The 15,468-nt window shown below is 37.4% G+C and overlaps 1 protein-coding gene across 2 annotated transcripts in view; it reads left to right on the top strand.

Moving 5' to 3' along the window:
* Positions 1–281: 281 nt before the first annotated feature.
* SLC24A2 (solute carrier family 24 member 2) overlaps positions 282–15,468 on the top strand; it is a gene marked incomplete at both ends in the record, with an annotated part of 113,595 nt that continues 98,408 nt past the window's right edge. For both annotated transcript variants that reach the window (XM_084278077.1, XM_084278076.1), the window contains one exon: positions 282–1,211. In XM_084278077.1, the coding sequence (XP_084134203.1) occupies positions 282–1,211 (930 nt within the window). The remainder of the gene's footprint in view (positions 1,212–15,468) is intronic.

The following is a 15,468-nucleotide window of genomic DNA, read 5'->3' as shown; positions in this document are numbered from 1 at the left end:
GATACAACAGGGTTTTATGTTACAGTTGGTCATATTCTGCTTTAAATTCTAAATTTAACCTAGTCTGTAAAATGCTTTTTAGAAGCTTTTATCACGTGCTGTTTCACTAATATTATTAATACCTTTTTGTCCTTTTAAGACGAATGAAGAAAATACTTCCTGTGAAGAGTAAAACTACCTGATTCTGGGAAAACTCTTAAAGCACTTCTAACTTCAAAGCTGGAGAAAAGTATGAAGGAACAATTCATCTGACTTTCTCAGCATCTCACACAGAACACAAAATGGCTCTTCAGAAAAAAACTGTTTCTGGTGTCTTGGAGGACTTGTGCTTGGAGGAACTGCTGTTCGGTTGCAGACGACACCAGAACGTTAGGAAAAAACTGAGACTGATACGAATTATAGGACTTGCTGTCAGTGTAGTGGCCATTAGTACTTTCTCTCTTTCAATTAGTGCCTTTTTCAAGATGGAACCACATAGCGTGGCCAGCAGCCTAGATAGCCAAAAGCTGGTGCATGGGCACCAAAGAACTCTGTTGGATTTCACAGAGCAGGATGAAAATGGCACTCCAGACCCCCACTCTTCTATGAAACACAATGCTGAGCACGACAATGCAACAGAAGAACATACCAAGGGAGAGTATCCTGAGGACCTTTTCTCTCTTGAGGAGAGAAGAAAGGGAGCAGTGATCCTCCATGTAATTGGAATGATTTACATGTTTATAGCCTTAGCCATAGTCTGTGATGAGTTCTTTGTTCCTTCCTTGACTGTCATCACTGAAAAACTGACCATATCTGATGATGTGGCAGGGGCAACTTTCATGGCTGCTGGTGGGTCAGCCCCAGAACTCTTCACTTCTTTAATAGGAGTGTTTATATCCCACAGCAATGTTGGCATTGGTACAATAGTGGGATCTGCTGTGTTCAATATCCTGTTTGTTATTGGAATGTGTGCTTTATTTTCTAGAGAGATCTTGAACCTTACATGGTGGCCACTCTTTCGAGATGTGTCCTTTTACATCGTTGACTTGATCTTGCTAATCATCTTTTTTCTGGATAATTTGATCATGTGGTGGGAAAGCTTAACACTCCTGACAGCGTATTTTTGCTACGTGACTTTCATGAAGTTCAATGTTCAAGTAGAAGAATGGGTGAAGAAATTTCTAAACAGGAACAAGGTTGAGAAGGTGACAACAGCAGATGCTGACGGCAAGGTTGGTCAATTTTTAGTTGTATGTAATAATGTCTCTGTAAATGCTGAGCCCAGCTATATTATATGTATCCTAATGTAGTGCAGTAAGCAATATGAAAAAAGTTCCATGTTTTGCTAAACGGTCTTTTTGTTTAATTAGTCCAATAGCATTGAAAATATAAAACACAAGGTAGCCTTCCAGTAAATCAATAGCTTTTAACTCCAGAATGATACTAATCGCATAGAAAGCAAGAAAAAAATGCCAGCAAAAAGACAAACCTTTACTCAGCATTTTTGGCACGTTGATGAGATCTGAGATACAGCTACTATTTTTTCCCTAAGCTTTTGGATTAAGCTGTAACAACATCTGAGGAGGACATTGTGACAAAAGTTGGCTTTTAAAAGACTTTTAATGCAGCAAATATTTCAGAACACCACACAAAGACAGATATATGTGTCTTTTTCATCTACTTATGCTGATATAAAGTATAAACTTTCAGTGGTAATAGGGATGACTACCCGAAAATAATCTCTGGTAAAACAGTGACCACAATGGCAAAAGGTCCCCTGTTCAAGCAGGACGGTCTCCCACTCATGGTATCTGCAGCTAAGAAACTAATTTTTGGCCTAATACTTGGCCGCAAACAGAGAAGAGAATTTATGCACAGAGGGTTTGGTGGGTCTTCAGCAATTATTATATTTTAAACAGCTCTCTTCTTAAAGAAGGCTATATTTAAGGGACTTAAGAAGCTGAACCCATAAAGACTTACGCGTGTAGCAGTATGTTAATTGGAAGTTTAATACTGAAATTGAAATGTCTGGCCTTACATGACAATAGGGTTATTTGTCACGTAAGGCTGGATTATCCAGTAATAATTCAGAATGTTAGGAAATGGTTCACTGTTTTGGTTTGGTTTTGGGTGTTTTTTTCTTTTTTTTTACCAGCCTTTTTGTTCTGTTCCTTTCCCAGAATTGACATGCTCATCTTCATCTTTCTCAAAACTCACAATTATGATTTTATAAGTAAATGAAAAGAAGGGACAATGCCAACATAGCTACCATAACGAATGAAGGGCTTCTTTAACTCCGTTAGTTGTTTTCTAAATAATGTAGTAAACGTAGTTTTTCACAGTGTATTGTATGTACTTACTTTAACAGTATGCTGGATCTGTGCAATGATAGGAAGAGGCTATGGTATATGAAGCAACGATTTAATGCACCTTCATGTGTGCATAACCAGGACTTGAAGGAGATAGCAGTCTATAACTGGTCTTAAATAGTCAATATGAAAAGCAACTTCCTTGGGTTGTCCAGATTATAGGGTGGGGTAAGGTAGTTATTTGCCATGGTAAGTGCTTAACTCTTCTCAGCTGGATAAAAGAATAAATAATTTCTGAGCCATATTTAACATAATGTTTAAAATACTCTGGATGGTCTTGATTTTAAAATGATACATTTAGGAACACTTTATTACTTGATATATTGATTACTTTTTCTTGGAGTTTGATCATATTAGAGGTGCACGTAATTCAGATAGGGATGAAGAAATAAATCAGATAACTGGCTACTTTTCCTAAAAACACAGGCATTTCATCATATGTTTTATTAAGAAGACAAAATAATTTATTTGTAGATCATTGAGAGATAGAGGGGGATTAAAGTAATGCACTAATTTTTTGCAATTTAGCTAATACGTATTTTCTGTTTCCTGGGCAAAATAGCTTCTGAAGGTATCAGACTTTGTATTTCTTCTGTGAGCCGTGCTGTAAAACAGATTTTTGAATATTCAGCTCTAAAATTATAACTCTGAAATTATAACTCATTACCAGTTATTTTGCTATTCAGTTAAACAGCATTTAGCAGCATGAATGAACTGATTTTCTGATGACAAGGATGTCACGTATTTTGTTCTTTGGAAGTAATTTCAATGAAGTTACATGTTCACTCATTTAGTGTTATTAGATAATTGATTTTTTTGCTTTTTAAAATAATTTTAAAAAGCAAAAAAAGCCCAAACCCAACCAACAAAACCCAACTATGACATGTAGTCCCAAGCCTGATAGAAAAGCCTCATATTTTCGGCTTGGAAGTTCTTGCTTGAAGCAAAGGATAAAATGTTTCTGTAGTCTGAGATCTGATACCTATTAGTGAATGCAGTGCACATGGGGGTTTATTTCTTAACCAGTGGGGATTTTAAGTCTTGCAGAAGTGATAGCCTTAGCTTCTGGTGGCAAAGAATGCTTCATTTGTGCAGTGCTAGCTGTTAGCCTTGATTGCTTTTGGTCACCAAGAGTATGTTGTGTCAATGGAAAATAAATATTCGTATAAGCAAATTAGCAAATTATGCATTTGATACACTATCTCAGTTGTTTGTAATTGAGATGTTTTCAGTCTTTTTTTGTTTAGTATCTTTTTCCTGTTAGGTCAAATAATTGCTAGGCAGCTCTCTGGAATCTGTGAGTTAGGGTGTCTTGAAACAACTTTATTTAAAGAGTGTATAGAAAATTCTTTCTTGGAACAAATACTCCTGCATCTATTTTGATGATTCTGTTGTTGCCAAATTTGCAAGTGTTCTGCTAAAAAAATGTGCAGGTTGTATTTGTCTTTAAGACTTTGTGTTGTAATCTGAAAGCAGCTCAACAAAGTTGAGAGGTCTAAATAAGGTATTATAAAGCTGGATATTTGAAGGGTTAGGTGGCTTACTAGCAAACAAGTATCAAACAGTAAAAACCTGATCAGATGAAAAACCTCTTGAGAAACTAAAATGTTATTTTAGTGATAAATTCAGCACTTTCATTAACAGTCATCTTGAAGCATTGAAGAAAGCTTTACATTCTCAAGGGCAATATTTCCCCTAAGAAAAGGGTCTTAGATAGCTGTCTCTTGGTCTAGATATATTCATTGGATTGGGAGAATGCACACATACCTCTAGATGTCTTTTAGATGCCTTTTAGATGTCTTTCTCTTCCCCATTTTTAAGAATTACAGCACTATTTTTTGTACTACAAAACTGCGAGTATTTAAACTTGACTACTTTTCTGATCTTATTTTCTTTAGTGTAGCAATTACTTGCATAATGGTGAATGCAGACAGAATATTTGATATGAATTTCATTGTGCTCACTATCTTCCTTCACGAGCTTTCAAATAAAGTCTGCATTCTTAGAGACTACAGGTTGAGAATATCTGGTAAATTGATTTATGGCAACACTTTGATTAAACTGATGAGAATAGACTACAAGATTTTTGCATTTAGAGCACATGGGTTGCACTGACAAAGTCCTGTTCGAACCCTCAAGGGAGCCTGATGGCAGTCTGATACTGATGAACTCCAGAGATCATTGTGGCAAGGGTGGAAAAAAGGAGGGAAGAGGAAAAAGCAAGACAGGATGAAAAGACAGCATTAAAACCAGACGGCTAAGTTCCACTATATAAGGTGGCATATGGTATATACACATCGATCCAGGCCCCTGACAAGTGACACCGAGCCCTGAGTGCTGCCCTGAATGGGCCCTACCGTAGGTAGGGCATGTGACCCCACCACCAGACAGCTCCAAATGTCCCTCCAGCCTATCTTATTCTGTAGCATGATTTTTAGGGTTTATGTAGTTATCCTGTAAAGAATAGGCTTTTGGTTTTTCAGGGTTATTTTTCAGGCCTGGGGAAGAAACTTTTATATTAATTCCATATCTTCCTCCTTTGAGTAGAGATGTTTAAAAGCAGAAGCTTGAAATTAGGTGTACCGGACAGGAATAGGAAAATGGAAAAAGCTGGTTTAGAAAGTTATTACAAGTTAGACTTTTTTTGCCTTCTGCTAAGGTTTCAGCCTTTCATTCACAGTCTCTACTGGTAAGGTCATGTTAAATATATTAGATCATTGAAAAACTGTGTGAAATTACATTTCTGGTTTTAAGTACTTTTTTTTTTCTTTAATGTTGCTTGGAGGTCATTGCAGAAATCCTTGAATCTGATCGCTCGGTAAATAACTCAAAACAGTTCTGTTTGGCAACTAAGAGAACAGAATGTGGGCGGCACAGGGATATTGTGCAATGACATCTGTTTCACTGACAGTACCATTTTAGATAAATAGCTTATGGTATATACAAGACAGTTACAGTTTTTCTACATTTACAGAGAACTGCATTTGGAAAATGCGCTATTTTTACTAACAAGACATAGTTTGACATTATTTTATTGCCAATTTTGTTGTCTTAAGAAACTTGAATAGCTTGTGTGTGGTATTTTAAGATGTACGCTGATCTGAAGTCTTGCCACATTGTATTTAATGACAGTATTTGCATTCTACAGGAAAGGTTGTTAACAGTATTTTTAGATACTTCTCTACTTGGTGGCTGTATTAACGCTGCACGCACACACTGTAATAATGTATGGACTGATACGCTTGTTTAAGGAAAAACACGAATTACCTGCATGCGTGTGGGGAAAACTGTTACCCGCAAAAGATCTGAGTTTGTAGTTGGCTTGCACGGCTTGAACATTTCTTTTTCGGGGCTTCTTACTGCTGGATCCATAAACCCAGTAATGGTAACTCTATCTCTAGGATATACTTTCTTCTTTCACCAGAAACAAAAGATATTTTAAGTGTTGTTTCATGGTTCATAGGGAGGTCAGAGTTTTATTCTATGGACATTTCACAGTTGGTCTACTTCTGCAAGTGTATGTCTGAATATACAGCTATGAGTATCTCAATCTTGTACACCAACATGTACAAGATGGCTGCATTGTTTTAGGTACATGTTTGTAATGTGAGCGTCATCGCACTCCTTGTACCGGGCTTTGTTTTGATAAAAGCCTGGTTTTGTATTACATTTTACCTGCTTTTATTATCTCAAAAACTTTCAAGTTACTTTTGTGTTAACTTCATGTTACTCCGATAGCAGTAACTTAGTTAATTTGCCTTGAGCATTTAGCCTTGTTGATTCAATTCAGGTCTATTACTGACATACTCAAAAGGCTGTTACTTTATATATGCAACCATTAGTACAGTGAAATGGATACAATTCTCAGTTTATTTTAGTGCCTCTCACTAATTTATTGGTTATAAAGCAATGATTATAGTGATTTTCACCACTGGAGTCTTGGTTTTGTGTGTATGTATCCTAGTAAGGAACAGAAAGTGACAGCATGGAAATGCAGTATAGATTAAATGGTCTTAAATCATGGCCATCCACTAAGATTCATTAGGCAACCCTTATTAATTGTGCTGGGGAAAGGAAAGCTAAAACCGTGCCACCTCTAATTACCAGCAAGGGGACAACATAACCATCAATATATTTAAAAATAAAAAAGCATATATAATTAAAAAGTCAGCTGATACTACTTAGAGGCTGTAGAAAAGCAGCTGTGTTGGCAAATGTTCACCATCCTGTATTTCAGAAGAACTCCAGACATAGTTAAATTTGTTGTGATAGAAGCTGTACAAAGAGAGGAATATACAGTCCCAAAGTCTGGAGACTTTATAAGTGTTTTTCCTTCTGTCATCTCAGTTTTGGGTACTTTGGTCCAGATCCTCAACAGGATGTGGGAGCTACGTGAGGCTGTAGGTGGAATTTCAATCCCCAAATCATTATACCAGACCTCAAAATATCTGCCTGCCTGGGGGTGCTTTGACTCTGGAGATCTTCTATGTAAAATAGAGATCTTCCGATGCCATAGTTTTGCCCCCAGGGTTGCTCATAAATGCCAGACCCAGGTGGAGCAGTATGGAGCTGCTTTTCCATCTAACCCATTACTCTGCTTTTTTTCCCCAAGCTATTTCTCCAAATTTATCTCCCAGAATAATATTTAACAATATTTTTCAGTTCCTGATGGTGATAGCGCACAACTTTCATGCAATTATATCCCACATTCCCTGCTCATTTATGTGGTGCCCACTCATATGGAAGTTTTAGGTAGTAAGGCACAATAGGCTTTCCTACTTTTTTTGGCCTGGTTTCAAAAGGCAGTGGCAAGTTTTCCATGCCCTGTGTCTAAATGGCAGTCTTCTGAAGTGTGGGTTGTGGGCGGTGGAAGCTACCCTGGTGCAGTGCTTGCTGCAGCGTCGAGGACACCACAGTACAGGGATGTTTTGGGCATTGTTGACTTTAGGGTGCTCTTGATGTTTCTGAGTGGTGGCACTCCGTAGGCAGCCAACACTATGCTTCCAGGCCCAAGTGCCAAAAAATAAGCTTCGATCAAGTACTTCTGCCCTGTTAATGATCTGGGGTTTTGTTGGCTTTATTGGCAAGAGCCAGTTTTCCTCTGCCAACTGTGGAGAAAAAAAGCCCTTTTGGGGGCCTTTGTCCTTCAAGTTTTTTTCATGATTTCAGGCATTTTGGATTTGTAACTGTGGAATAAGATTATAACTGATTTGAATTTGTTCCTGCGTAATGGATAGTACATTCATACTAATGAAAGTCCTATAACAAAAGTGATGTACAAGTGGAACAGTGTAATGGTTAGGACAATTCTTAAAACCAGGATATGTGCCCACGGTTGTCTGTTGTTGAAAGCCAGGCTCTTTAACCATAGAGAGGAGGGACCTTCTGTGCAGAAAGCTTTTGAAAGGACTAAACCTGAAGAAGATGTTCTGGGTTCTTCTTCCCTGTCATTTGTGGTTGGGCATTCGTATGTTTTATAAAGATGGTGTAAGGCAGCTTGGGATTTGGACATTTATTAATGTTTTACTGTTGGGCACAGGCAACAAGCAAACATATAAGAACCAAAGAGAGTGAGTGCTTTCTGGTAAACAGCAAATAAAAAGATGCCAGTTTTTCAAAATTAAAATAACTTCCCTTCGTCCTTTTGACCAGAATTCAAAAAACTCAGTCAGCAAACTAAAGACATATGGAGACAAAGGAAGCCTGAAAGTTTGCACTTCAAAAGATCTGTGAGGGATGAATAAGTATTAAAAGTGTTTTATACATGAGGTATAGAACAGATGGGAACGTGGATTAGAGATGAGTATAAGTAAACAGCTGTAATACCTATAACAAATGATTAAGACATCTCTTATCTATTTAGCAACCTTTTTTGCTACCTGTAAAATAAATTGTAGTTTCTCCCCAGTCATCTACAGTGCTTTGTCCAGGCTGCAAACAATTACAATGATGGTGTTACTAATTCTGTAGAATAAAGAATGGTGTTTCTTCACCTTAATGTAGATCAGCCAATTCAATTGTATTTCAGCCAACTCATATTTAAATATCACTTTTTATGATTTAACTGACTGGCTGGTTCCATTAATCTGTGCAGCGATAAGCAGCAACCTAGAGATTCAAATTCTCTCTTGGCACTGGCAGCGTTTTTAGAACCTAAAATGACAACATAGAACAAAATCTATGGACGAGTAAGCTGTTGTGCATCATAAGGTAAGACACAGGTGGATTGGAAAAAGGTGACCAGTTTTGTGACTTTTTTTTTTTAATCTAAACTCCCTTGTTTGGTACAAACCAGATACCTTAGTAATACTTAGCTGTGCACTTCAAAATTCTGAAAATTTGGGCTTTCAATGAGAACTTCTTATAGAATGCTCTTGACTCCTTATTATTCTGTTTTAACACTGATACAAAGGCTTTAAATATTACTAATTTTCATGCCAAAGTACCAAGGTGATAAGCCGATTGCCATTGCACTAAGGGCTTAGGCAACTGTATGAAAACACAGCCCTTCCGCTCATTAGCACATGGTGGAAAAAGATAAATGCCATTCAGAGTACTTGGTAAGAAAAATATGGTTCATTTTGTATATAATTTTACATACATTGATATATGCTTACTCTTCTGTAGGTAGCATGCCATCACTCTTTTCCTCATGATCTAAGCTGTCACCGAGTTGGTGATTATTTGTTACACATGGATGCCCAGGAGGTAATTTAAAGAAGTAGTTTATTTCTCTATATGATCTAGCAATAAATCTTTGCAAGTATCAGTCAATGATGCATCTAGTAGATGGCAGAATCACTTGTATAATGGGACCCAAGTCAAAATAGTTGTGTTGGTAGGTCTGTTTCACTTTTTAGAAAAACAGGCAGATCAGGTGGTTTGGGTGTAGTTCAGATTTGTTGTAGATTTGTGTCTGTAAAAAATCTTGCAATTGTATTGTTAAGGACAGGTCACTGTCACAGGCAAACTGAAAATCCTAAGTTAGAGCAGCCCTAGGGCACACTTTTGGAAAACCAGTTACATATGACAAAAAATGCATTGTAGCACATTACCACACATTTCATTATCTTGCAGGTGACACCTGTAACTCTGAGGAAATGCAGTTGCTCTTTGCTGTCACTGATGGTGTGTTGGCTCATGTGTGTGCTCCTCCCAGAAAAGAGGAAATAAAAAAAAATGCAGTCTTGGAAAAACCAGCTATTGCCTTGCTGGTGGCAGAATTGAGCTTTGTGGCTTGGGACAACAATAAGAGTTTTAAGTGTTGATCGTGGACTTGATTCTAAAGCAGGTGGAGGGCTAAGAGCTCACGTTGCCTCCAAAGCAGCTTTATCTACTGCTATAACTGCTCTCTGCCTTAGACAACAGGGGCTCACTTGGATATTGTTACTGTATCCATCACATACAATTTCATCAGGGCAGTTCACAGAATAGTTACTGCTTGGTTACTGTGTTTTGCACTATTTTCCCTTGCGATTCCACTGTCCTCTGTATCATTGAAGTTGTATTCGTTTACATGAATAGCCATAAATAGCAATGATCTTGGGTGACCTCTTTAAGGTGAGTGTGTGAGAACAGGCTGAAAGGTGTGTGTGCAATGATACCAGCACCGTTACGAAGTGCTACGTGTAAGGGACAACACAAAATAATTCATTGTTCGAGGAAGAATAAAGATAGTGGGGAATTTCTACTGCATACAACACTGACAAATTAGTCATAAATTTTCCTCAGGAATTAATCCTGCTTTATCACCTCTTAACTACTTACTGCTGGGAGTCTAGTCTAAAGTCAGTGGTAATACCAGTGACATTTATTGCATAACCAGCTAATGTAAACTTTTCACCCTCTCAGACTGCTGCAAAACAGCTGTAGTGGATATATAGCACTGAGGAAAAGGCACACCCCTTGTCACAGCCCGTGTTTGGTGACCTTCAGGGCATTGTTTAAGGCCTGTCCAGTTATATAGGCTTTTTGCCTTGGGGAGAGGGTTAATATTTGTGGGGTTTGTAATGCTGGAGCACCAGCACCTCCTTTGGGATTAATCAAATGTTAATTTTGTTGTTTAATTCATGGTGCAATTTTTTTTTTAAATCAAATTAATAATTAAATCCCTTTTATTGCTACCAGGCATAATCACCACGTTATCGTTTAGCTAGAAATTATGGCAATCATCTGTTGGAGTTGAAACTATTTTGAAACTCCAGAAATTGCTTTGACCACGAGTGGTTAGAAATAATTAATATTACTATTATCTAAACATTTTTAAACAGTCATCTGAAGTATGTTGAGAACATCATGCTGTAGATCAGCTATTCTTTGTTTTTCTCTAGTTTTATTGTTATTTAAATATTCTTTCCCCTTTTTTACTTTATTCTTAATATTAATTGTATTTATTTGCTACACTTTGATTTAGAATGTTTCTAGGTGGTGGCATATCCTGCTTGGAGGCTTCATCTTGGCAGGATTTTTAAATGTTGCAATGACATAAATAATTATGAAATAATCTACAAAATCTGGATTAAAAGGTGGTTATTATTTTCCCTACATATTGAAAGACATTAGAAACATCTAAATTCTCCGGTTCAGAATGGGGTTTTGACCCATATGTACCTTTGTATCAGGCACAGCCTTGCACATTTGCAGAAGTCACAGACAGAATACCTGAGTCTCCCCTCACTCAAAACCAATAGCAAAATTAGTCAGAGAATGATCACTGACTAAATTTTGGGGAAATATTGCCATCAGTTTGTGTGTTCAACTTCTGAGATAAAACCACTACTTGCTGCCATTCAGAATCCGACTTCACATATTGTAGAGACATCATTTAGTCAGCTGTTGGTTGCGTTGTTGTCAGTCTGTGCTGGAACCATTTACCATTCGTGTGTGCGTGTGTATGGGCACAGCCATGTACACACATGTGCATGCATGCACACATAGCGAGTCTGAAACATGCCGCATAGGCTGTGTGAAAGGTCAATGAGGTACAGTTCAGATCCATGCGATGGTAATTTGCGTGCTTCCTACATCATTTCACCTGCCCTCTGCCTAGAAACCTATAAGACTTACTCAAATATTTAAAATTTCTCAGCAGCACATTTCTCACGGTTGAGGGTTTTTTTCCAAGATAAAAAAAAAAAAAGAAAAAAAAATCTCTCTTCAGAGAAAGATGTCTCTGTTTCCTCCTTAAATTTGTACTCCTTCCAAGTAACAAATCATTCCTGCCTGGGGCCAAGGACATTATGTACTGAGCTATTGACATATTTTATTGTACCTTAATATATCATATTAGTAATTCCTGCTATCCTGTGCATCTACTGGGCTAGAAACAGGAGGTCTGCATCACTAGAGAGAGATGATTTCTTGCTTTTCAGTTTGGTAATCAGGACTTGATTCTATCATGGGAATGACCCAGGGCACTATTCTTTACTGCATCACATTTCATGCAAAGAAAAGGCCATTTCTTTATCAGAGGAAAGGCCAACAGCTGGAATTACAGTAACTAAAATTTTGTACAAAAGCAAGAAACTGTGCAGTAAGTTGTGCTGTGAATTTAGAGTAATACTTTCTTTGGTTGAAGTTATCTACCCAGCAAGTGTAAGTTTTAAGCAAGGGAATCAAAAAGTTACCAGACCCATTCCCTAATTATTTGCAAATATATTAGTATATACATTTATGACTCTATTAGTAATTATTTCCAAATACCAGTTTGAAAATCAGTACTTTAAAACATGCCAGTATTGAAGTGAGTTATTGAATCATTTGGATAACTTCATTTGCCCATTTATTGCTTGCAAGCAATTCAGTAAGGATGTTTAGAATGTAATAGTATATGTTTAGCATCCGAAAAGCCACGCAGCTTCTTATTTCATATTAAGAGCCACGGGAAATAAATGTTGATTTATTATCTCACATATGGATGTGCGTAAAGAAATCCAGATTCTCATTTTAAAATAACAACAATAACCTCAGGAACAGGCATGGACTAAATTGCAAACTCATGCCTCTAGTTTAGGATTTACAGGTTGAGATGTGGTTCTCTCTTTCATTTAATCTTCTTAGGAACCCATGGCTTTCAAGCTGTGTAGAACATTGTACAGTGTGCTGTAGGAAGATTTATTTCTGGTTGCTTGATTGGATTACTGAGTGCAAGAAAAACAATGGTCAGCATATTGACAGCAAAATGGTCTTGAGGCTAGGCAGACCATGTGGCATACAAGAGAAAGCTGGTAGACGCTGCAGTGCAGTTGTGAGGTGTAGTGGAAACTGGCAAACAAACCAGATACCATGTAGGAGCGTGACACTTAGTTGCATGCTATTTTGTTAAGCATCTTGGTAAGCATAATCTTGTTAGCAGCCAGTTTTGCCAAAGTTTTACGTGCTAGTAGACTTCCTGCTTAAGAAATTGCACCATCATTAAGATTGCTAGCCATCCTTAAGATATTAGGATAAATAGAAGGGGGGTGAGGGGAGGGAAGTGAAATTGGCCTTGAACAAAGCTGTAGGTGTAGATTTTTGTAATTCCAAGATTTTCTTTTATTTGCTTATGTGAGGGAAATATAAGGTAGTTTTGAAGTTGATGGCAAGTTTTGCTGTTGATTTTGATGAAAGTGAAATTAAGCCCCAAAGTCAGGACACTGAGAATTACGATCTTGCTGTGCTCTGTTCTTTCTGTGCCACTGAATAATTCCAAGTCTCTGAGATGCTCGTCTTCCATATTAAATCACCCCTAGCAAACAAACAAAGCTATTTCTTTTGGACTCAGAGCAAGGAAAACAGGCTTTATCAGCTTTCTGTGCCCTTGGACTTAAACTGGAAAAGGGCACTCAGCATTTCGCAGCCTGATCTGCCCTGTTATGTGGGTAGTTTATTGGTTTATTGATAAATCTCAAAGCAATTTTTATATGTTGGCCCCTTAATGGTCTTTTCTCAGACACCTCGTCCCTATTATGCTGCGTTCATAATTTTTATTTTTACCTATCTCTTTAAGGCAGTACTGGGTACGGGTAAAATCAGTTAATTAATTTTGGAGACATAGGAAAAGCTACTGCTCTACAATTAGTTAATTAGTGTGCATGCGGGCACATTTTTCTGAGTGATACAGTGGAAAAGAACTCTCCTCTGTAAATAACCCAGTCTTCATCTGGAAAATGCATATGCAAAAATAAGGAGGCTGTCTAATTTTCTGATTTATTTGATCTGTATTCAAAATTTCCAATGAGAAGTTCAAAGCTTAAACAATTGCAGAATTCAACTCTGGCTTAGCTGTGCTGCCTGACCTATGAAATTAGTCTCCTTAGGTTAATTCTGTGATCAGTACAGAAAAATGGGCACTTGTGAAGTGTGACTTGGACTTTTATTATAAGGATTAATCCTCTCCAGAATTGAAATTGGGTAAAATTATCTGGAGCATCACCTACAGCAATAGGTTGGTAAAATCTCAAAAGCCCTTTTATTGCAATAGCTTGAATACTTACCATGGAATTGGCTTTTCTAGCACCTGAAATTGCACCAAGTTGTGGTGAGGGTGACAGCCTGATGTCATTTTGCACAGGGTCACCTTCAAAATAGGGGTGATTCAAAATTGCTGGTTTTCTCTGCTAAATAAAAAACTTATTTATGTGTTAATCAAGTCTGTGAGTGTTTAATTTGCTCCCTTGGTTTTCAGGTCACTATATAGATATCACACATGGCAAATAAGCTATTGAGTCTTACTGTCACTTACAGAGAAGACAGTGGCATTTCAGCCACAGAGACTGTTAACATACAAGGTGCATAACAGATTTTTCATTTTTATAAGGTGAGGTGTAATTTTAACTTCCAGAGAACTATAGTATTAACTAGTTAACCCGTTCTTTAATTAATTTAGATTAATTAAATTTTCACCAGCCTTCAACTTGGATGACCAGTTATTTTCAGTGAATTAATTAAATTGTATATGGCTCCTAAACTGATGAGGAAATCTTTTTTAGGATTCTGCAACTACAGCTTCCAAAGAAAAAACGTGTGGTTAATTATGAAAATCCAGATTACATTGTTCTTTCTCCATCTGCTTTCCACTGCCTTTGGAACTTAGTTCTTTGCAATTAAATACTAATTGTTGTTTTCAAATATTTTACAATATAGTGAGGGAATAGAGTCTGCAATGAGGAAATGTATGTGCACACAGTCCCTTAACAAAAGGAAATCAGGGTGCAGTCATGGCTCATTCAGACTTCTTGGTTGATGTTTGGGCAAGTAATTTCTTTCACTATGTCCCAGATCCTCTTAGACTTTTAGAATTGTATGCATGCCTTAGTCATTTGTGAAAAAAAAAAAAAAAAAACAAAACAACAAACCTTGGATGTTCTTGGATGTCATCCCATTAAAATAATCAGCACAGAACATCTGTGTGTAGCAAGAAGTCAGTGGTGTTTCACTTACTCAAATGTCATTCAGGGATTGCCTGTTGTGGAGAGCTGACCAGCTGTGTGGGGCTGGCTTTCAGTTTGCAGTATGTGGTTGTCACCGTTGTTGTTTAGAAGAGCTTTGATTGCATCATACTCTGTGCAGAAAGTGATTACCATTAACATGCTGCATGGTAACGCACACTGTGAAAAAAGAAGCCGTGTTGTCTTACGACATCCTGTACCTTGCTGACTTTTTGTGTCGGAAGGGAGATACTTTGCATAGTATTAAGCCCATTAGCATGAAGTTTTCTGGTAATCTAGTTTTTGTAGGCTTGAGAAAAAAAACCCCACAACTATTACTGTAGGATATATGCTATGCTCCTAGTGTAAGAAGCTGACTTAATGTTCATGAAGCTGCATGGAATGAATATAAAGCTCAGCTTTGAGAAGTCCTTATTTCTGTGCCAGAAATATATACAGAATATATGTATGTTTATGAATTTTACTTTTGGTAAAATGCAGCACCATTTCCTGTGCAAAAAATCTGGTGCCTTATTCAGTGTACTTCCAAAATATGGTCCTACTATAGACAAAGTTGTATGTGCGCTGGGTGAAATTTTCTCATAAAATGCATAAAAGCTTAAAAAAGAAATAATAGGATAAATGTTTTTTCATGAGATTGTACTCAGTATGTTGACTGCTGCTGGTGCTCCCCAGGGCCTGTGGTGGCAGTT

Source organism: Gallinula chloropus (genome assembly GCF_964237585.1).
Source record: "Gallinula chloropus genome assembly, chromosome: Z".
Taxonomy (NCBI): Eukaryota; Metazoa; Chordata; class Aves; order Gruiformes; family Rallidae; genus Gallinula; species Gallinula chloropus.
Note: the sequence above shows the minus strand (reverse complement) of the source record. Positions and strands in the feature narration are given on the sequence as shown.